The following is a 24,442-nucleotide window of genomic DNA, read 5'->3' as shown; positions in this document are numbered from 1 at the left end:
TCATAACAAAAACAGCTCAAAAGATTTTGATGATTCTTAAAAATTAAAATGTCTTTGTTAGAAGTAGGTATGATAGAAATAAAGACCTGTATATGAATCAAAATCTTAGTTTACATATCTATATATATCTACCTATAAGATATAACCAAATATCTCTTACCATATTGGTTTCTTATATTTTATACTAGCGGTCCGCCCCGGCTTCGCCCGTGGTACATGTTTACGTTTTCTCTACATAAGAACCATCCTCGTACTTCAAGGAATATAATAAAAAAAGAATTATCGAAATCGGTTCAGCCGTTCTCGAGTTATGCGCTTACCAACACATTTTGCGATTCATTTTTATATATAAAGATTTATTATAGGTACCTACTTATCTATAAACTAATTTAAGGGATTGAAATATGTTCTTATCTTTCATACCTACTTCATAGATACGAAAAACGATCTATAATGAAAATATATTCCCAAAAAGCAGGTCTATATGATAATCTAGAGCGTTACCTTTTTGCATACTAAATTCCATATGTACCTAACCTAAATAAAATACCTACAACCAAGGAAAGTTACCTGGAAGATATTTGAAATAATTCATACGTTGATCGGGTGTCAGGTAGGTAGGTACCTACCTATAAATGTAATTAAATATGAAACTGTTGTAAAATTTTTCACTTCTTAGTATTTCTGTTGGATGTTTTTAATACTAATGTATCCTTTTTCTTTTATTTGAATGCTACACAATGAGCAACCTATAAGTAGGTACCTAACGCTTTCTCCGAGACTTATTATTAAAGTCCTACTGATTTAGGCTTACTGTGGTCCATAATAACCCAAATTATTAAAAAGGCAAATTTTTACGGAAAGAAGTTAGAAAGATCCACTTATATGTATATTCAAATGTAGTAAGGGCGATTACACATTGTGCAATATTTTTTTGGTATTAGCTACGCCGGCTTTTCCCGGTAGCAAAAACAACGTATTAAGAAAATAAATATATACCTAAATAGTACCAAAATACATGAAGTATTTAGTACTTACCGTAAGTTTACTGTCAGTAGGTACTATATGCATGTCAGGTACATATTAAAAAATAAAAATAGATTCAATTTCTTTTGAAAAATACAAGGAACTATGTAATTTATTTTAGCTACTTAGCATGTACCACTAGGTACATTTTCTACCAACATTCACTGGAAATATACAATAAAATGTATAGAATGAATAAAATCTCATCAAAACGGAAAATTAAAAACCGTTTTCAGGATAGACAGCCGCATACGAACGCAGCCTTACAAAATCGCGTGACGCTCCACTAAAACATAGGAACATCGTTCTTTTGTGAATTAGAAGTGTTCTTCAAAACAAATTGCTGACAAGCGGCAGCGGGACGTTCCAATTCTTATTTTGAATTTGAATAAACCGCGGCTAATTCCTTTGCTATTATTGACCGAGAACAATAAAAATACACCCTATTAAATTAAAATAAGAATCATTTTCGAATGCAACGAAATTTTCAGCCAGTATTTTGGCAGCAAATTAAGGGTTCGGATACATTGTCAGATTTAAATTTTGAAACAAGTTTTGCGTGGTTGGCACTAAGATTTTGACGGGCTATAATTAACTGAGCTGTCCTAGAAATATTATCGTTAAAATTTCCACGGCAATTAATTTTGGGTAGGTATACCTAAATCTAGATGTTAATTTAATGAACATCTTTTATATGATGTAATTAATATTTTAAGTAGAAACTTTTGAAACCAGAGCTCAGTGATAATGCTAACAGCAAAAGTTGTGTACCTTTATATCGATGCCTCCTAAGTATACTGAGTCAACTAACAAATTTAGGTATTTTCATATTTTTATATAAACGAACATGATAAATCGTGATCTTAACGTTCGTGTTAAAAAAAATTAAAAAAGTACAATAATTACTGAGATAATTTCACGTATACTAAATCAATTTCAACATTAGTTAAAATCGTACATTGTAAACTGATCTAAATAACATTGTACCAGTGTACGCGGGGCGTGAGGGGGGACACAATAAACTTGTATCGATATACAAGTTTATATCGGCTCAGTAGACTATGAATGGCGGCAAGTAAGCACGCAATTTTAGGTAATAATTGTTCTTTAACATGTTAAATTAATAATATTAACAGAATGCTGTCAAACGGCGCGAAAATTTTAAAAATTTACACAGGAATCGATGATATTATGATGATTGATGACATGAATTAATGATATTATGGTTATTGTTTTTTATGGCATCAACAGACAGCAAAGAGAGGCGCTAATGAAATTTCCAGCTGTGTTTTCAAGTTTATAGAAGAAACGGTGGGTAATGGTGTCAAAGATTACCAGTTCAGGTCAGACAACTGTGGAAGCCAAAATAGAATTGTATTCTTAATGTATTATAATATGCATAATATATCTATAACAAACTTTGAACTAGCTAGATATTAGTCATAGCTTTCTATTAGTGGGTCCAAATGAAGGTGACAGTATGCACGCTATATTTGAAAGACAGACGAAAGACAGCTACAGCTTTTAGTTTTGCCAAATCCGATGAAAAGCCATACAAAGTTACTAAAGTGTCTCACTCACTTTAAATCAAAGCTATAATTTATAAACAACTGGACAACTACCAATGATGGATCAAAAATGCCTTAGAATAAAGTAACAGAAGAACTAGTTTAAGTGGATTATCCATATAGGCTGTTTTTAAAAAGAGATACCAAGATGTTGTTACAAGTGGATAAATTGTGTAAATATATCAAAAGCTACACGAAATAGAAAAGAGTTAAATATTGACGTAGATAATATTTCTTTAGCTTATCAGATACCCATACCCCTTGACCAAAATAAGCACAAAGATTTGATGGATCTTTGTAAGACACTGGTAATTCCTAAAGAGTATCATTTATTTTATAATAATTTAATAGAACTATAATATTTTTTGAGCATTAGATATGCCTTAGACTGTTACGTTATTAATTTATTTCTCTTTGATGATGGAACATTGTTAATTTGTTAAATGTTGATTTGTTTTTACTTGTAGCTTTTAGAAAGGCTATAAATAAATTCGTAATTAATTATAGCGAAAAAGAGGAATTTCATTTATTTTTTAATAAATTAATTGATTTCAACTAATTCTAATAGATCTAAAGACTGATTTTTAATTTGTTTAAGCATTAGAAATTCCTGGATTACTACGTTATTAATTTCTATAATTTTCATTATTGTTAAACGTAAGTTACCAATTGATATTTTTAATAGCGATTTGTTCACGTTGTAGCGTTTAGTAAAGCTATTTATTATGTTAAAAAGATATTCCTACTTAATTATGGCGAAAAACACATTGTGTTTCTTCAAAATGAGTTGTTATTGGTTTCTTATTCATGTTCTTCTTCCTAGCTTTTATTAATCCCACACATCGAAAGGTATTACAAAAAAAAAATCCTAAAAATAAACCTCAGTAAATTACATTGGTCCAGTATACGTTGAGGTTTCAAATGTTAACTTTGCTAATTACTTTCCTAGTATAATGAGTCAAGTGACATAATTTCAGCATTTTATTATTTATTGAGATAGACAAACCCGAAAAAAACAAAAGTAAAATTAAATTAATAAAATGACAATCATTATTTCATGTTATTTTGGTGTTAACGATAGATTTTGATGAACAACGTACATAAATATAACTGGTAGTTAGACCATTTCACTATTGAGTCCCACCGGTGTATACCCAGCCATCTACAAAAAATCCAATTTAAAAACAAAAATCAGCAAAATCATTTTATACCAAAGGAAGGGCTTACAATTTTTATTAAAAAAACATTTACTTTGTTTCGAATTAATTTGATTTCATTAAAATATAAATGATTTGCCTTCAAATCACTCTCCTGTAAAATTACTAAAATGTCAGTTGACTCATTATACTTAGGAGGCATCGATATTATGTATTAGGTATCCTATATGTATTATGTACCTACCTTTTCAGTTCAGAAGTAATGATCTATACTTTTATTTAATTTGGGTATCTAATAGGTAATATATAGTAATTCAAAACAGATAATTAACCTAGCTCTATTCATGCAAAGTGTTCGTATAAGATTCATATTTTTTAAATTATGAGAATATTTCAAAAAGTGGGGCATCTATCCCAGTTTACCCTTTATATTTCACATCGAACCACATTTAAATAATCTATGTAAGCACTACTGCCAAAATATCCTCATATTACATTTAACAAGAAAACATTTAAGACAAGACAATCTCAATATCATCAAGAATTTTCATTCATATTGTCGTATGGAAATCGCTCGTGTGTTCCCAGCTTTATTATTTAAATCATGTATCGTTCTATCGTATTTGATGAGAGTTTATTATCTGTGGTATTATGTAAATGAAAGGACTGGCGCTTTGTGTCGACATCTGAACAATAACGGTATTGGCTACTGCGTTAAATATTGAAAATCTATTCGAATTTAGAACTGTGGTAGGTATTTTTTTTATTTAGTGCAATACTAATTTTTTAGTGTGGGAATCATGTATGTTTTGGGACGCATGGGAGGTGAATAAAAGTAGTTCATAAGTACTCTACCTCGTCTCTACATTAAGTACAAAATATTTTTAACCGATTTAAGCTTGATTTTTAATTAAAAAATATTCTACCGCTTACAAGCCGCGTACAATAGATATAAAAAAATATGTCTTAGTAACATAAACAACCCATTGCTTTAAGATCGGTAGCATATTGCATAGGTAATAATTCCTTAATGTTACATTTACCCGTAGGTATTTTTAGAAGAGCTTTTAAATCAACATAATGTATCTAACAAATAACATGTACCTACATATTTTTTTATAGAGTTGGTACATATTTTATAGAGTAGGTACATTCACTTATTTAGATATAACAAACTTTAAGGGACGTTCAAACGTATCTACTACAAAACGTTGTTTGTAATTGATCTAGTAGATTCGTTAGATCAAACACCGTATAAGTAGGTAAACTTATTTTTGAGTAATTAATTTGTTTCTACAAATTTAATCTACTAATTTCAAACTATTTCCAACATAACACAAGCTAACTGAAAAGTTAATGAATGAATAATCTCATATCGATTGTGTCGAATGTCGTATCGAGTGACGTGACATACCACGCGACATAGCTTTGACGTCGCGTGCGAGTTAATTTTTAAACATCTATTATCGAACGAGTTTGGAATAGGGGTTTTAATTAAGTGTTGACTCAGTGTTGTTGGAAACAAGGCTGTGTAGGACATTTCGTTTTTAACTGACTGAGAAAGGAGGGTTATGTTTTTCGAGTGTATGTGTAAACCTGAGGAAAGATTATGTTTTATGACTAACATCTCTGAGTGGACCAGTGTATTGAATACTTAAGTAGATAATACATAAGTATATATAATATGTAGTAGGTATGTTCTATTGGAATCGGAGACAAAAAAGAAGAAATAAACTGTGTGCCTATTTTTATTAAAAAAAAAATTATCTACTAGATTGCTGAGTGCTGACTAGCCCGGATTTACCCGGGAATATTTAATAAGTTATTTTACCTAAAGCATAAATGACTCGATATTAATATATACCTATGTAGCTTTATAATGGTAGTTTTCAATATTGGTCTAGTAAGTAGTGAATAAGTTATATACTGAGGCACTAAATGAAATCGTAGGTAATAATATTTCTATAACGTCTATTCGTCTAAATTATCTACCTAGTCTAAATGTCTAAGTATTTTTTTACTTATTTGACTGGATTCCTGGTTAAGTTATAACTTAATTACTACAGAATTGGTAGGATAATGTTTTAAATCAGCATAATATAATAAAATAAAATATTTTTTTAAAGTGAAATGGTAGTTTTAAGATGGAATTAATTTACTCCGACTGTAATGACACTTCATTAATATTTATGAAACAAATGATTCATTATTATTTTATTAGTAGTTAATATATCAAAATATAACGTTTTCGAGAAGAAATAGAGCTAAATTAGGAAAAATATAGATATAAAAATAAAACGACAGTTTAAGAAAATTTTTGAAACCATTTATTACACACTGTTTGGCAAATAATGATTTATTTATACACAATTATTATAATCTCACATTATTAATACTTTTTGGTACTTATCTAATAATCAATTAATACAAGAAATTCACACGAAGCTTTACAAATTACATTTCTTACAACTATTGATAGAATTTTACTGAATAAATCGTATTTAGCACCAAAACATTTACATAAATAGAAAAACGAATCACAAGAATTTTTACATGAAATTTTATCATTTACAATATCGTCTATATATACATATTTATTTATTGCACAAATATGGAATGTCTAGAAATTTATATGGATTACATTTACGTATATTTTGTCAAATTGCAAGTCATTTACAGCTTTATAGTTAATTTATTACGAAACATTACAATTTAGAAACCTACTAATTAGTTTTATAAGTATCATTTACATTTTAATATTATTTACACATTTACACTAAAACTAATTACGATCACAAATGCACTGGATTTCAATAGTCAAACCATAAACGGTCACGTCATCTTATCGTTTCTATGAGAATAATGAGATTCCGTATGAATATTCCTCTTAGTTCTAGAAAAGAACGCCGCGTTGCAGCCGTTGATGGAACAGCGATGCAACAGTTGCGCATGTGCCGTTTCACAATGCGCCTTCAGGCCCGACAAGTCCTTGAAGCTCTCTCTGCAACCCCGACATGGATAGCAACCATCTCTATTCGGTCGCGGCGCTTCGTCCTCGACGCAGTAATTCAGTTTTGGCAGCGGCGGCGGCGAATAATTTTGATTCTGACACCCAAACGCATTAAGATTCGGAGGTAAGAAGCCGAACGGGAGAGGAGCGAAATTTGGGAGCATGCCAAATGGTGTGAACAGAAACGGATGCTGATTGAACATGTCACGACTATTTAAATAGGACTCGGGTAATAGAGGTGGATAGGACGCGGTTATCGGCAGGTGGGACAAGGGATTTTTAGGTTTCGCTATGTCTTTCGCTCGATAATATTTCGTAGATTCTATGTAGGGCACGGGACGCTCGTCATCACTGTATTTCGACATTAGGTCGATTTGTTCTCGTGTCTTTTCTATTATTCTATACTCGTCTTCGGGCCGCGAATCTTCAGCTAGTAATATTTTCTTATGCAATGTTAAGTTCGCGCTGTGTCGGTCTCTACTCCGACGCGTTGAGAATGCAGCTTTACATCTCTCGTTGTTGCATTTGTACATGACTTTTAAGTGAGCGTTTTGGTAGTGAGTCTTAATGATAAATATATTTTGAAATAGTTTGTCACACACCTTGCATTTCAAGGGATTCTTCGTATCGATAGGAATATCGGTTGTTGTGATGAAGAAACCATCGTCAAAGTGCCCATAGATTTGGCCCTGAACATCTTCTGAGTTGTAATCGTAACTAGAAACAGATGATGAAGGCGATCTGTCTGAGAAATCGGTGAAGTCATTTACGCACACATTGTAAGAGCCAGTTGGAGCGTTGATATCATTCTTCTTTGGAATATTTGGAAAGTTGCCTTTCGATAAGCTTTCCAATTTCTTTAAGGAGTTTTCAGAAGAAAACTGACTAGGAGAAAAGGTTTCGTTGGGTTTGTTTAAGTCTTGTCTGTCGACGGGTTCCTCTTTGATGCGTAAGTCTTCAACGGGATAAGTATTATCTGCAGGCTCTTCTTTAATTTTGGTTAGTTTTGGTGAAGGGGGTTTATTGTCTTCTTGATTTTTAATATCATTGTGCGTCTCAGTTTTAGGAGTTTCTGAGTCATCGTATTTTGCTTTTTTCAAATTGAGAGCTTCATTTTCATCGTTATGATCATCATCATGGTGGTTCTCACTAACACTTTTATCTGTTACATAATTGTTATGTAAGCGCGTAGGATTCAAATTCTTTCGTTTCCGTTTCATTATCTCTGGGCTGATATTTTCATCCTTTTTAGATTCGAAGCTTTCATTATTGTCACTTGTACTTCTGTGGTCGTATTCTGTTTCTGAATCTTCTATTGATCCATTTGTTTTGTTCATTCGGGAGTAGTAGTCTGATTGATCCATATGGTGATCATTTTCGTCATCATCATCATCACCTGTGACCACCACAATTCCATCATCTTCATCTGACTCTCCCTGACCATCATGCTCTTTAGTTTCTACTGAACTGGATTCACGACGAGAAATATGTGTATGTTCCATTGCAGATGGAAAACTCATTCCCAAATTGTTTTTATATTCCATGGGCATATTTGTAGGGAAATGTCGCATGTTGTGAGATGAATTTAAGAGAGGATATGAACTAAAAGCATGCATAGGATTCATGACTGGTGGCATATTTAATCCCGCAGCATGTGGCGATATTAAAACTGGATGCGATTGTGCGCTTCTTCCATCGTGAGGCGAGATTTTCCTTCTTAAATGTGGCGAGTGCAACTTCGGGTTTGGGTTAGCACTGTGCCTATTTCTAGATCTCCTCGAACTGAACATCATGCTGCATCCTTCCACTGTGCATTTGTGCATTTCTCTAAGGTGGACAGCAGAAAAATGAATTTTGAGCGCACCTTTATCGCAAAACGTCTTCAAACATACATTACATTGCACTCTTTTCTTTCCAGTAGTAGGGTTTATGAAGTGAGTGCCCAAATTTAAAGGCATGTGCGAAGTATTCCATTGTCTTTTCGGTGAGCTCAAACACTTTCCAATCATCATGTCTCTCGTTTGTTGTGCCGCTTCTGTGTACGCGTCTTTACTTAAGTTAAGTACGTTATCATCGTCTGATCTATCTTTGGTTACATTAATACTGGTTTTGTTTTCTAATCGCTCTGCAGGCTTTGACATTTGTGGTAACAGAGCTTGTAACGATGCTAATCCCATCGGGTTTTGACTAAGAGCAGCCACCATAGCTGCCGGGTGGGAGAATGAAGACGGCATGGACATGTTAGGAATAGGCAAATTTGGAGGCAATTGGAAGTTAAAGAATTGGCTTCGCATTAAATCTACCGCACTTTTTTCTGACATATCCTGACTATGATTTCGGTTGTTATCTTTGTTGTGGGATGTTCGCTCGTTGTGATTAGAACTGATGGGTTCTTCGTGTTTATATTTACGAAAATCGAACGGTTGCATATTTTGCAAATGGTTTAGTGGGGAGGAAGTAACGGGACTGGTAGTAGAAGCAGGGCTAGATGAGGTAGATTGATACGTTGGCTGTCTTACTGTGGGATTGGGTGAAACTGTAGGTGACGTCATATGTGGGGACTGGTTATGTTCTGGGGTATAAAGGTTGACAGGTGACATAGCTTCCTTCTTCACATTCGTTGCACTATCTAAAGAATTACTTCTATTCTCCTTCTGAATACTGTTTAAGTAGTCCAAATTCTGTTTCATCTCTAACATGTGCTGAAAGTATTTCATAGATTCTTCGTTGCGTGCATCTTTTCCACTTCTTTCGATTAGCTTTCTAAACTCCTCCTCTAACTTCATCTGTTCAAATGCTCGAGCATCTGAATGATCCATACTTTTGTCTCTAATCTGTTCATAATCTTGACTGGATGGAGGGGAAGGCATTCCATTTTTCTTATAGATAGGAAGCAAAGAGGTTTTGTGAAGAGCTCTTGCCTCTTGTAGTTTTAGTATTTGCTGAAGAGCCATATTGTGTTCCGGCCCTCGCCCGTTCCATCGTTCCGAAGTACTCGACTGCGATTCCTGTAAAGAAAATAAAGCTGAGTTTAATATCAAACAAAAACAACTATAGAACATTATGCTAAAGGTAGACATTAGCGTTTTTGTTGCCGAATTGAATGCGTGATTACTTCTAAATTCTATATCTAAATAGGGAATTTAAATACGGGTTCATAAATGCTTCTTCAAAGTAACAATCAGGTCGACACAAAACCACACCCCGGACACTCCATACAAAATGATCGTTTTGACAGTCACACCGTAGAGACTGCAAATGTGTGTGTTAACGCTTTATGGTTGGCACATTTGTGACTAGCGTAAAAAAAATTCTTGTTTTTCTGATGAAATACATCCGTAAACAGCACAATATCTAACCATTTTCTACGAAAAACGATAATCACAAATCCAAAATAATAAAATTACTTTAAGTCAATTTGATTAATGTTGTCAATCTTCGTTGCGTATCGTCCTTGCAGAAAAATATGGCCCATTTTATGTCTGATCGCGCGGGGGTGAGGTAAGTTTAATTTTGGCGGGAGGCGGAGAGTGTCCGTTCTGTAGCGTTTAGCTACTATTATGTATTCTGTGACAAAACCACACCTTGCGTTTTCAAAGACTAATATCAAATTAATTCCGAGAACCGAGAGCAATTGGGTAAAATTGTGTAAAATGACGGTTTCGAGTCGAGCCAAGGAATAGAAAAGTGGTTTAGTGTCGCGTGTTTGGAGCGATTTAATCCGAAAACGAAATTACTATTCATTTGTTAAGTATTTGGGGCCGGTTCACGCTGTCAAACTTAAATTTTAGTTAATTTAACCACTCCTTCTAACTTAAGTTATAATGATTATTATGCTTTCAGTGAAACAGAACTTTGAACATGTTTCTTTGAAATGATACAGTGAAAAACAAGTATTGATTTTCTTAAACAATTTTTTAATCAGCTCCTTAATTCAATAAAAATAGGTATAGATAAAAGTCATCTTTAAACCAAAGAAGTCTTGTTTCTACAAATAATACTTATCATAGTTTCATTATAGTTAGTTTATTACTTTTACAATTATCAATGCCACACAAAGTATCTCTAAATATGCAACCTGTGTTAATTAGTCAAGCATTGTAAAACAGATTGAATTCTGTTTACATTCAGTACACCCTTGCGGTTGATTGTCGCTTCCCGAATCGTTTGTCACTTGATTATACCGTGTAATTCGTGTAACCGTTGGGGTTGCCATATCATTATCCATTCTGACGAAAATTAAATTGTCGTTTGCCCGCGCCGGCGCGTCGGGGGCAATTTTGTGAACTGGCAATCACATTTTAAAAAATCTAATCCCACAAATTATATGTTAATAAAGTGTCGTTTAAATTAAGTATACCCTAGCGTTTGAATTAAATGATAGGGCTTGAGGTTTAAAACTCTCGTGTACTTTTGTTATTATCCTAATGGGGAATTAACCGTCTGGACGTTTGAGGTAAATGTACCGATTATGTAACTTGTAGTTTAGTTTTTAGAAGTTATCATTGGATTGTAGATTATGAAGAAACAATTTGAAAATACTTATAACTTTTTTGGATTTTTTAATAGTCCATTTGAAATATAATTTAGATAAGAATTTAAAAGAGTCCTAGTTGCTAGCATATTTTCACGTACCTACCTACACACTGAACGTCAACAAAAAAGCGAGCAAAGTCGCAATGTTAAGCCGGGTCATTGACCGCGAGTCAAGTGATTATGCACTCGGTTAATCCTTATCTCGTATTAATAAATACCATTCTTGAACGAAAATATGAAGAATTTTGCAATACCCGACCCACGCCTACCGAACGGACAAGCGGACATATATCACGATATTTTTTGTAAAAATAATGCACGGGAAATTCATCATAAATGCAACTGCATACGGTTGTTTATTGCTCGCTAGTTATTATGATAAAAAGCAACATTTTTGTCGTGACATACCGTTCACTGTATGATACATGCATGTAAACAAGTTTCAAGCGCAAAATGCATGGCTTTTTCACGTAATGATCGTATTTAAGACGAACCGGCGACGATTTTCGTGAGAAACTTGAAATGACATAAAACGTATTTTACAAAATGTGAAAAAATTATGGATTTAAAAGATTTTTTTTTTTGAAATGCTGTTTTTCCCTTTAATATATTCCTACATTATGTATTAATAAAACTATCATGTAACAGTTAGGTCTAGCTAGTAAAATAATTAAAGCTTTACTAGCTAGACCTAAATGTTATAACACTTTCCTTACATGTTCTAAATTATTATTTACTACCTAGATAACTGCTAATAAAAATTATACACAAACATAATATTTGACTTCTTACAAATTTTCGCGCCAACCAGAAAAAAAAGTATAAATCCAACATGGCGTCCACGTCAGTACATAGTCAAGCATTATTCCCATATGAATGTCGACATCAAACACAACGCGTGTATCAATATTTGTCATTCGTTTAACAATAGCATCATGGCCGCGTGGGTGGGCATTTGTTTGGTTTTTAATTTAATTAACGTTATCTCTGCTTCTATGATTGGGCTTAATGGTGATTTAGAATTTAGTTAAGCGTTTGAGTGAGTGTTGAGTTATTGATACCTATTTTTTGCGCCTAAGATATCTAAGAAAGCTTTGCTCGCCTATTTGTCTGCAAATAACGCTGAAGAGTTATTCAAATAATATCATCTGCATATCTCTTTTAATTTGTAATAGCCTGATCAGTACACTTTACACAGTGATTGGACACTAAATCGTCAATAAGTAGGTGTAGTCGAAAACATCAACTTGTCTGTCAACTTTCTATTAGGATGAGTTCAGAACGCCTATAGTCTTAAGAATTAAGTGTACGCTATTATACCCATGATCCTTTAGTCTCTTAAGTTTAGAGTTACCCACAACATACCCATTACAAGGACATTATAACATGTCCTCATTATCTCTGATACAATTTAGATTCCACACAAAATTATCCTCCTTTCAATCGCTTAACTTTAATACATGTAATGATACAGTGAGGACAAGTATGGTGCGTTCGGCTTATCTTAATCTCGGCTTACGGCACCTCATGGCGTCGTTATGGGTATTAATAATAATTGGATAAGCCAGAGGTCAAATATCGATCAGACTTTGTTAGTTGTCGAGCAATTTTCTATACGCGTCGGCTGACTGGCGCTTTTTTCGTTTTCCTATATTTCTATAAGTATTAAGTACCCTCGGAGGAGGTGCGATAACGTTTTACACTAGGTTAAAAATAAACCCGGGGTATGCAGCAAAAGCTATCTATCGATTTTTTCATTTTATATTGCAGTTAAAGTGAGTTTTTTAAGTCACCTGGATCTTGACTAGAAGTTCAAACTCAAACTCAAACATTTATTTATTCAATTAGACTTCTTTTAGAAGCACTTTTGAAACTTCATTAGGTACATATTTTTAACATTTACCACCGATTCGGAAAGCAGTATCTATCTACGGAGAAGATGCTCTTTTAAATGATGTCAGTTTTACAATGTCATTTTACAAAATAACTAAAATAATCATATAAATAATATGCAAAAGAACTGTCCTGTGGTTTTTACGCGACAACTCTCCATGGGTTTTTACTTTTTATCGTACATATAGGTAGTTTATGTATTTGTCACAGTTTGAGCAGACCTAATTTTACTTAGTGGAAAGCTAACACGTATTTTACAACATAATTTTACAAATAGTTATGACATTGATATCGATAGCAAGTTACTATTCCAGCCAGGATGTTTAAGGTTTCTTAATGGAAGAAGTAGGCATTACACTTGAAATGACAGGGTAAATTACCTTATGATAGTCATCTTCCCACCAACGCTTAACGAATTGAGTGAGTTTGCTCAAACTGCCGTCCAAATCGTCACACATTTTCCACAACTATACACCACATCAACACACACCAACTGCACTAAGACGGTTAACTTCAAATGTCACTAAGCTGCCGACTGTCGCAAGACTAATGATGGACATACCAGATCACAGGAGGCACCGCTCAAGGGTGGGGGTAGTTGACCCTTGACTCATATACCTGGCCCACTGATAAGGGAAAACAATAGGGATTACCTGTCTCGTGCCACTTGCTCTGGATTATCCGAACTAATTCCTTTTATGACCTTTTGTTTTGTTTTACAGTTCGCTGTTTCAACTTTTGCTTTTGGGGAAATGCGCATTGAAAGTCAGCTTGGAGCATGTTGTAAATCATGAGACTGAAACAGTAACTTTAACATTCAATGTGATTTTTGTAAGAATTTTGCCTGTAGAAAGTTGAATAGACGTATTACGAACGAGTGTTGTATTTTATTTGAAAAATTTGACAAAAAGTAAGTAATAAGTTTTTTTAGGTTTCATTTACTCAAGAGTTAGTCAAGATGTTATTTCAAAGAAGTTTCTTTGAGATTTCAAAGTTTAATACCGATAAGTTTTACAAGTTTTCTTATCAAAAGGTATATTATAAAATTGAAAAGTTTGTTCGATTAGTTACTTGAACGAGTTAATTTAAGGAATAGCTTCGAATTGAAACATTATTTTTGCATTTGGATTATTTATGGACTATCCATCAATATTACTTTATTGACTTCATTATAAAACCAAGCTACGGTAAATTGGAATTATGAGAAATAAAAATTGAATAAATATGAATCCTTTTAAATTAAGTTTATTGAACATTTTTATTATGTTAGGATTTTTATTATGTCATATTGGAGTATCTTACTTTGTAGCGGTGGATAATTTTTATACAATTATAATATATTGCGATAATTAATGTAAAAATGCTAAAACCTGCCTCACAAATTCACAAATATTTTATCATTATATCAGTAGGTACCTACTTGTTAAAAAATTATTTTTCCTCATTTTTAAAACCTATATATTCCATACACATTAGCAAAGATAATGTTACACGATGTTTACAACGTCTTTTCACGAGTTCTCTAAAACTGATAAGGAACAACAAACAAAAACATTGACCCAAATATTTTATGACGCGTTAAAATGAGACAATGGTTTTCCGAAAAGCGCCGCTTCGTTTGAAGAATACCGTATGTGAGACACGTCGAAAAGGTTTAGCGAAAAACGTATAAAAAAAAATTGCGCGTGATGGCCAACAATAGTACATTTACCCTACTGATAAGAATGTATTGTTTAACCTTTGCCATAGTTTGCGAAATTTCTTTACAAAAGACCACGTTTGCAGTTCGGGAAACCACTGGTGTATAATATGTTAGTTTTGTTAATGTTTTTTAGTTTATTATTATTTGTAAAAATTATCTGCTTGAAAATATGTAAGTTTTTAAGAATGACTTAATATGGAAAGTTTTGTGATTACCTACAGTCAACATTGACGATTAGGTATTAGTACATAATATGAGGAAAAAATCACGAAATATAACGAAATCAGGTTAGTCTGGATTTTTAACCGACTTCAAAAAAAAGGAGGAGGTTATCAATTCGGCCGGTATGTTTTTTTTTATGTATGTACACCGATTACTCCGAGGTTTCTGAACCGATTTACGTGATTCTTTTTTTGTTCGATGCGGGATGGTGTCGAATTGGTCCCATAAAAATTTTATTCGGATAGGCCCAGTAGTTTTTATTGTATGAGCATTTTTGTCTGTATATTTGTAAATGTTGCAAGTGCAAGTTTGAAGTCGGTTGTTTTTAACGCAGTTATCACTTGTACTAAATTCATACAATTAACTAGCTGTGCGGCACGGTTTCACCCGCGGTCGAATGCGCGGGCAAAAGCAACAATAGCTTATTTTATACTCGTGTACGTTATATGAAAGTATCATCAAAATATATTTTGATGGTTTCAGCGGCTTCGCATGAATGACTTATTAGTTATGAATTATTTTTGTCCATACTCATCGGCATTAAAAATTCACAGCATTAAAAAGTCCATTCTGATTGTATCTAGGTATGACAAAAACGGCAAATTGAACTAAGGAAATAATTGATTTATAACTACATACCTATAGGTACCTACAAACATAATTAATCCTATCTTTTTCATATTAAATGAACAGTTTTATATCCCAGAAGTTTTTACAAATTTTTCCTATTAAAACAAGCACATTAAAACCGTTGACCATATCATCTATACTAATATTATAAAGAGGAAAAGTTTGTAAGTATGTATGTATGTATGTATGTATGTATGTATGTATGTATGTATGGTTTTCACGCAAAAACTACTGGACCGATTTCAAAAATTCTTTCACCATTAGAAAGCTGCATCTTTACTGAGCAACATAGGCTATATTGCATTTTCAAAAAAATTAGAGATCCTTACCAAAAATGCAATAATGTAACCCAAGGTGTAAAAAAATCCTCAATAAAATTTCTGTCATCGCGTGCGCTGCAGAATCTATTGAAGATAGAACAAAAAAATGTTCTACGGTATTATAGAATGGATCAATATCTACAAGAAAGTCCGCGATACCATATGTCCATCTTCAGTAGTTATGTTACTACAACAACTTTTTTACGTTTTCAAAGTAAATAGAAGTGCCGACAGTAATCAAACCATGTTATCCATACACATATATTAATCCTTATCCCATTAAATGATGTTTTACTATAGACTGTTTCAATACCAGCAAAATACTTTTTAAATGAAAAGAATAGGATATTCCATTCAAAAGATATAACGAATTTTTAAAAGTGTCAATCTACAGAAAATAGTAGGTATACTGTTCGAGCAGGCCGTAGTGCGGGGGTCACGGAGGAATTCTACCAATATGCGTCTTGACGGAACACAGTGGGGTTTTGGTCGGTAGGAATCCGTCATAACCCACGGCCCCTCCCCCGGAGGCCGTGGGTATCTATGAAAGATTTCCCCACTAAAACAAAAAAAAAGGCCGTAGTGCGGGACGGGGTAAAGGTGATTTTCATGTGATTAAAAATTAAACCTATAGTCCGACCTATAGTAGACTTTTCACTGTAACGATATCGCTATCTATGCGAGTGAAGCCGCAGGGCATTGCTAGTAGTAACTAAAACGTAGCTACAGGCATGCCCTATCACTCAGAACATCTAAAATCGGATAAGAACCAGCCCGAGGCTATATAAAATTACTTTGCACCTAATAATTCTCTTTGGTACTTCACTAGGAAAATCGATTTAATATTACCGAGTTTAAATATTTAAGAAGAATCAAAATGTTATAATAAATTATAATTAATGATAATTTAGAGCTTTCCTTTGTATAAATTCCCTCAAGTGATTAACAGAGAATACTTAATTAAGAAACATATGATACAAAAAAATTAAAAATAAACAACTAAGTAATTTTGGCTATTATATTAAGAGAAACTATCCATTTTGGGCGCTATAAAATTACAGTAAACTTAATAAATTAACACAATTCCATATGTACATATTTTACTTTTAACGATCAAACGCTTTACATTCACAGAAGCAAAATCTTATTTCAATTTGCAACTTCTTGTAATATTTGTAAGAATTAATAGGGACTAATATAGGTAATCTATCAATTGAAATAAATCACTCATCTATACTAATACTAGCAGTCCGCCCCGGCTTCGCCCGTGGTACATATTTACGTTTTCTCTACGTAAGAACCATCCTCGTTCTTCAAGGAATATAATAAAAAAATAATTAACGAAATCGGTTCAGCCGTTCTCAAGTTATGCGCTTACCAACACATTTTGGGATTCATTTTTAGGGTTCCGTAGCCAAAATGGCAAAAACGGAACCCTTATAGTTTCGTCATGTCCGTCTGTCCGTCTGTCCGTCTGTCCGTCTGTCACAGCCGATTTACTCGGAAACTATAAGTACTACAGTGATGAAATTTGATGGGAATATGTGTTGTATGAACCGCTACAAAAATATGACACTAAATAGTAAAAAAAAGAATTGGGGGTGGGGCCCCCCATACATGTAACTGAGGGATGAAATTTTTTTTTTCGATGTACATACCCGTGTGGGGTATCAATGGAAAGGTCTTTTAAAATGATATAAAGTTTTCTAAAAAACATTTTTCTTAAAGTGAACGGTTTTTGAGATATCAGCTCTCAAAGTCGTAAAAAGTATGTCCCCCCCCCTCTATTTTTATAACTACGGGGTATAAAATTCTAAAAAAAATAGAGGTGATGCATGCTAATTAACTCTTTCAACGATTTTTGGTTTGATCAAAGTATCTCTTATAGTTTTTGAGATAGGTTGATTTAACTGTAATTTATTATATTTGCTGCTACGGAACCCTTTGTGCGCGAGCCCGACTCGCACTTGGCCGGTTTTATTATATTATAGATAGATTATAAAGCTGAAGAGTTTGTATGTTTGTTTGAACGCACTAATCTCGGGAACTAGTGATCCGATTTGAAAAATTCTTTCGGTGTTTGATAGCCCATTTATCGAGGAAGGTTATAGGCTATATATATATAGCATCACGCTACGGCTAACAGGAGTGGAGCCATGGGGGTGAAACCGCGCGGAGCAGCTAGTTTTGACAAATAATTTTGTTGTTATCCTATTAAATATATAGATACCTAAGTCGAAACTAATTTTAAAATCCCGATACTTTGAAGCTAGCAAAGTTTTTAAAACAGAAAAAGCAATGTCTAAAGAGGATATTGATGTTTTGTTTGACCTTGACCTCCGCGAGCTTTTAGCCCTAAGCGAAAATATAATTTATAAATATATCGTATCCAATTTTAGTTTAGACGAAAACATGGATATGTATTTTATAAAGGTTAACAGTCAAAGAAGTGTGGTTGGTATCTTCATATGGTTTCTTTCTCCTGAAGATTTTCAACCTTCAATATAGGGACAAAGTACCTACCTACATAATTGTGAAATTTCAGAATTTATATCGTACTAGCTTTGCGCCCGCGGCTTCGCCCGCACAGTCAAAGGAAAACCCGCATAGTTCCCGTTCCCGTGGGATTTCCGGGATAAAACCTATCCTATGTCCCGGGGTAAAAAGTAACCTATGTCCTTTCTTGGGTATCAAAATATCTCTATACCAAATTTCATGCAAATCGGTTCAGTAGTTAAGCCGTGATTGAGTAACAGACAGACAGACAGAGTTACTTTCGCATTTATAATATTAGTATGGATTAATTGTTGCTTTCAAACAAGATTTCATCAGACATTCAAAACATAAGAACATACCTACATGCTAGTAGTAGTATCTACAAGATAGGTGCATATATCTACATATTAATTATTATAATAAAACAAAGTCTTCCGCCGCGTTTCTATGTCTGTTCCCGATACACAAAAAACTACTGAACCGATTTCCATTCTGCTTGAAGTGGAAAGACAGAAGAAAATAATTCACGACTTCACGAGTAGCAACCTACATTATTTCAGACACAGTCTTTTTTTAAATTAAATCGATCAGTTTAACAATGGCCGATCCGGAGCGAGCGGCTCGTTTTAAATTAATTTTCAAGCGACATAATTTTCTCTATATACCTACTTTCGTTAAACTATCCTATTTGTTTTATTCTATATCTATTGTCTGCGTTGGATCATCTTATTCGACCTAACCGCAGATTATACTAAATAGTTATAGTGAAGTCCCGTGTCCCCGTAGTGGGGTAAGGGGCAGATGCATTATTCATACATCTGTTTCACTGATTGATTTTCTTTAGGGACAAGTAGGTGATCAGCCTTCTGTGTCCTGCCAGACCGAGACATTTTTTTTTCTTCGTCTCCACCGGGAATCGAACCCAGGACCCCTCGGTTCTACGCTCACGCGTCAACCACTGTACCAAGGAGGCGGTCGTACCAAGGAGGCGGTCTAAATAGTTATGCTATAGGTAAAATGGTACTTTATTAAGGATGTACCCTGAGGCATAACGCCTACAAAATACCAAGGCATCTGAATTTTCGTGAATTTTTCTTTGGAATATTTACAGGTACGTACAGGCGTAAGTAGGTACGTGTTTTATATCATCCTACATATCACTACATCACTACATAGTATAAAACAAAGTCGCTTTCCCTGTCCCTATGTCCCTATGTCCCTATGTCCCTTTGTACGCTTAAATCTTTGAAACTACGCAACGGATTTTGATGCGGTTTTTTTAATAGATAGAGTGATTCAAGAGGAAGGTTTATATGTATAATAAGATCCATTAAGTAGTGGAGAAGTACTGTTATTTTTGAGGTTTCTAATGTGATGTCGTAAAAAATTACATTTATTCCGCTTACATTGCAAACGCAGGCTGAACCCTACGAGTTTTATCAAAATAATGTACTAAGTATTATACACATTGAAAAGGTCTACAGAAAAGTCCGCGATGGTATATGTCTATCTCTTATGGATAACCCACAATAACTTTTTTTTGTCATTTACTTTTTACGACAAATAATGGATAATTTTCGAAGCGATTTTAACCAATACAGCATTAATCCTTAACCAATTAAATACCATGGATACATTGTTCATGTAATATAGATCTATATGGCCCTTTACACCGTATGATTTAAGTGAATATTTTCGAAGATATTACAGATTTAAAAATTGCGGGACGTAGCGTTTGCGGCCGCCCGGCTATGTATTTTATACCCGTGCGATGCCGGACTCACCGGAGCGGGCCGCTATATTTTTATACCTATACAACGTTCACAATTTTTCTATAGTGTATTTAGTATCAGCATTGCACCCGTGCGAAGCCGGGGCGGGTCGCTAGTCTAGTATAAAACAAAGTCGCTTTCTCTGTCCCTATGTCCCTTTGTATGCTTAAATCTTTAAAACTACGCAACGGATTTTAATGCGGTTTTTTAATAGATAGAGTGATTCAAGAGGAAGGTTTTAGTATATAATTTATTAGGTTTTAGACAAAGCGGGCAAAGCCGTGGGCGGTAAGCTAGTGATGAATAGAATCAATAATTATTATATGGTAGGTGCCTATGACATAATTATTATTACCTAGTTATTTATTAAAATGATAGGACTTATTCTAAAAGTATTAATTTTAATGTGTTATACTAAGTACATAATATATAGATTAGAGAGACCATACATTTAATTATTTAGCTATATTCCGTAAATTTACTTTATCCATATTCTTTACTGATTAATTAGTATCGTATAGTTCGAATAAATGCCTTAGTCTGAAGTCTGAACTCTGAAACCTAAAGTAGGTACCTATGTTCATTCTAGTCTTCGACTAGTCTTGTATCCTACAAACTTCAATTGTTTTAATGTCTTAAAAATACCAAAACAAAGATTCATTGAAAGTTGAATCAATGGCATTCAGAAGTCTCTTATGCAAAAATATTTGTAGAGCCTATATCTTTACTATATCACTATTACTAGTCTTGTACCTACCTAATACTTCAATAGCTTTGTAGTCTCTAAAATATTTACAAGACAAAGATAATTTTTAAATTGAATCAATGACATTCAGAAGTCTATTATGTAAAAAAAAAGACGTGTGGCACTCGGGGACTGCCGCGGTAAAGCTATTGCATGCTATGCCTTCCAGCCACACCTCCGTGCCCGTCGGAGTGGGGAGCGTGAGGTTTTTTCGTTACGGAATTTCTGGATTCGGAAGGCCCGCGATAGAAGCTATGCAATAGCTTAAAAATCCATATACATATTTATATTCTTATTACAAGAATTTCAATTTTGATCTCTACGTCCACAGTAGAAGAGGTCATCTAACGTCGAAAATAACTCGATTGTCGATAGATCAGTTTTGTTTATATTTCACTCGAAACGTCTCTGTTTTATTTCAAGTTACCGGAGACTGGACCGATCTTACGATCTCTTTAAATAGACTGCGCTGAAAAAATATACCAATTGAATAGTTCTAATTATTTCTTTGTTTTGTGGTTTTATGTGTTTTTGTTTTTAATTAGGTATTATTGTAACTTCCAGTTTTTTCTTTATATGGTTTTTATACTAAAGCTCTTGGAGAAAAATCAAGCGTACCTGTAGAACTAGTTTTGTATACTTGTTTCTTATTTGTTTTTCATCGTAAAATGATATAGCCTGTAGCACACAGGTATCACGTACATACCTATAAAACAGTGAAAGAATTTTTGAAATCGGTTCACCAGTTCCTGAGATAAGCGCGTTCAAACAAAAAGCTCAAAAGCTTTTTTATTACAATAACTAGCATTCCGCCCGCGACTTCGCCCACTTTACATACTTAAACCTTCCTCTTGAATCAGTATCTATTTAAAAAAGCCGCATCAAAATCCATTGCGCAGTTTTAGATTTAACTTTTAAGCATAGGTACACATAATATTATTATATTATAGGGAGAGAGTGAGAGACAAAGCGACTTGTTTTATATACTAGTTATATGTGGTGAAGTGATGTATAATTTGTAAAATAATTGATTACAATAATAACCGAAAATAACTATTTAACCGACTTCAAAAAAGGAGGAGGTTGTACCTATGCTTAAATGTTTAAAACTACGAAACGGATTTTGATGCGGTTTTTTAATAGTCTATAGAGTGATTCAAGAGGAAGGTTTTACTTTTTAGTATATATACCTAATTTATTATGTTTTAGACAAAGCGGGCGAAGCCGCGGGCGGAGGTAGTAGCTAGTAGGTATATCTATAAAATTCGAACTTACACTTTCTTGTATTAAAATCATAAGAGTTAAAAAAGGAGAGATATTTATATATAAACATCAAAACATTTCACAAAATTTATTCTTCAAAATTCTTACAATCTTTATTTTCATATGAATGACACACAATTTTTTTATGAAACAGTATTTGTTTATGTTTATTTGTCCTTCAATATTCAACGGCTTCAAGGATTTGGAAGTCTTTTTGTCGATAGCCCGATAGCATTCGTAATAATATTTTAGAGTACTCTCGTCTCTGAGTACCGATTTCTAATAATAGCATAAATATCTGATAACAGAATAAATAAAATGCTTTTTATTATTTGTAACCATTGAAAACTATTTTTACAAGCCGATAAAAAACCTTCAGTCTAATAGATTCAACTCCGGGCAAAATAAGAAAAATTATCTATCTTAAAATATACGCGTCAAAAGCTTACAAAAAGCTTGTATTGTAGGTATACTTATTAAATTAATTAATAACCTAATAAATTTCATTGCAAATGCAACAAAAGTTTTGATGCGAACGAAGTCAAGACAAGTTGCGGGTTTTTCATCAATTTAATATGAAAATTTTCAAATACAATTTTTTTAAATAAAATGTCTAGTTACCTAGTTGTTTTGTTAAAATATTTTACCCACCTACCATCACAAATAAAATAAAACATCATAAAACATATAAACAGCCCGTTCTATTATACAAAATGATTAGAATTCATTTATAAAGACAAGTACATTTTCCTATTTCTAGCAACTAGGTAATTGTTAACAGTCTGTTATTTCTGTAGGTACCTACTGTAAATAAATTCAACACGATAGTTACGTTCTTTTAACAAATAAACAGTTACAGAAGCAGTCATCAGAACCAATTGTTTCAACAATTGCAACCGCGAAGTTTTCTTATCAGTAACGCAGATGAAAAACAAAAGTTGACGGTTTTCTTTAAAAATAAATATAACTAACCTGAATCATGAATGCGCCTGTATATTCACCACTTAAAACAATCCACTACACAGTACATCACAAAAGCACAGTACGTGAACACATATAATTTTATTTTGTACACACACGACCGTCTATCAGTCTGGTTGACCGGACACTGGCTACAGAGCGGGATAAAAGATGCGGGGGTACATACATGCCGAAGGATGCCAAAGGAGTTGGGCAGATGCGACAGGACTCCACAGAAAAGAGACGACTACACTGATGACATTTAAAAAGTGTGTCTCTACTACACCGCGTGTCGTCGCTTCGCTAGTCTGTGGTCTGTAGCGCGGGAATAGAGTTCGGGATTCAAATTTGAGCGGCGTACGTACGATGTTTTCGAATCGGCGCGGAGATGTCGTCTAATGTGTCACAATGTAGAGCGTTAGCTCTAGCAGGGTGGGAATAGAGGTGGTTTTAGTTTGAATAGTGCGGTCGTTAGGTCCGTTTGGGTCGCTCGGTTTGTGTCGCATTGTGTCGCTGTCGCGTGGGTGCGAGCGAGACGGGCGCACGGGTGCAGCGCGAGGGGGAGTGGGAGGTGTCACCGAGCTTTTTAGGGATTTGGATGAACTGCGCGGATGCGGCACCGACCAGCGGAGTATGGATATGTTCACTGCGGATGCGTTGTATTTGCGTGATACGACTAATTATTATAGAGCTTTGATTTTTCAATGAGCTCGCTTGATATTGTAATGTCATTAGTTAATGATCTAACTTACGTAATATAAAATACTTGTATGGCCATTGGACAATGGGCATACAATTTTGTAAGAAGGAAATGTTGTTGTTTTTATTTTGTCACATAGGTAATTATTTTATTAAACTTTTGAATAAAACAATCTTTATTCTTGGAGTATATTAGATATGCAGTCATTATAAATTTCGTGCAATGTTTATTTATTTACTTTTTGAGACATATATCTACTGAAAATTTTATAATTATAAGGATTTTTATTGGAAGAATAAAAAGAAAGATTAATTGAAAATGAAACCTTATAAATTAACATATGAATAGGTATTTACATAGTAGTAAGTAGGTACTCCTCATGTGTGATGTTATTTTGGTAATGATTGTTATAATATCTTTAATTGAAATCAAAATTATTGTT

At 33.7% G+C, this 24,442-nt stretch overlaps 1 protein-coding gene across 1 annotated transcript; it reads right to left on the bottom strand.

Annotated features, from left to right (window-relative positions):
• Nucleotides 1-6,149: 6,149 nt before the first annotated feature.
• Nucleotides 6,150-23,432, bottom strand: LOC149900102 (zinc finger protein basonuclin-2-like). The gene is made up of 2 exons (XM_090113277.1): nt 23,313-23,432; nt 6,150-9,769 (listed from the first exon to the last, which is right to left on the bottom strand). The coding sequence occupies exons 1-2, from the start codon at nt 23,319-23,321 to the stop codon at nt 6,584-6,586; spliced, it is 3,195 nt and encodes a 1,064-aa protein (XP_089969403.1). The 5' UTR covers nt 23,322-23,432; the 3' UTR covers nt 6,150-6,583.
• Between the last annotated feature and the right edge of the window lie 1,010 nt (nt 23,433-24,442).

The sequence above is a fragment of the Colias eurytheme genome, chromosome 19 (assembly GCF_061535395.1).
Source record: "Colias eurytheme isolate Ceu_HAF_F1 chromosome 19, ilColEury1 Martin Lab GWU primary, whole genome shotgun sequence".
NCBI classification, from domain to species: Eukaryota; Metazoa; Arthropoda; class Insecta; order Lepidoptera; family Pieridae; genus Colias; species Colias eurytheme.
Note: the sequence above shows the minus strand (reverse complement) of the source record. Positions and strands in the feature narration are given on the sequence as shown.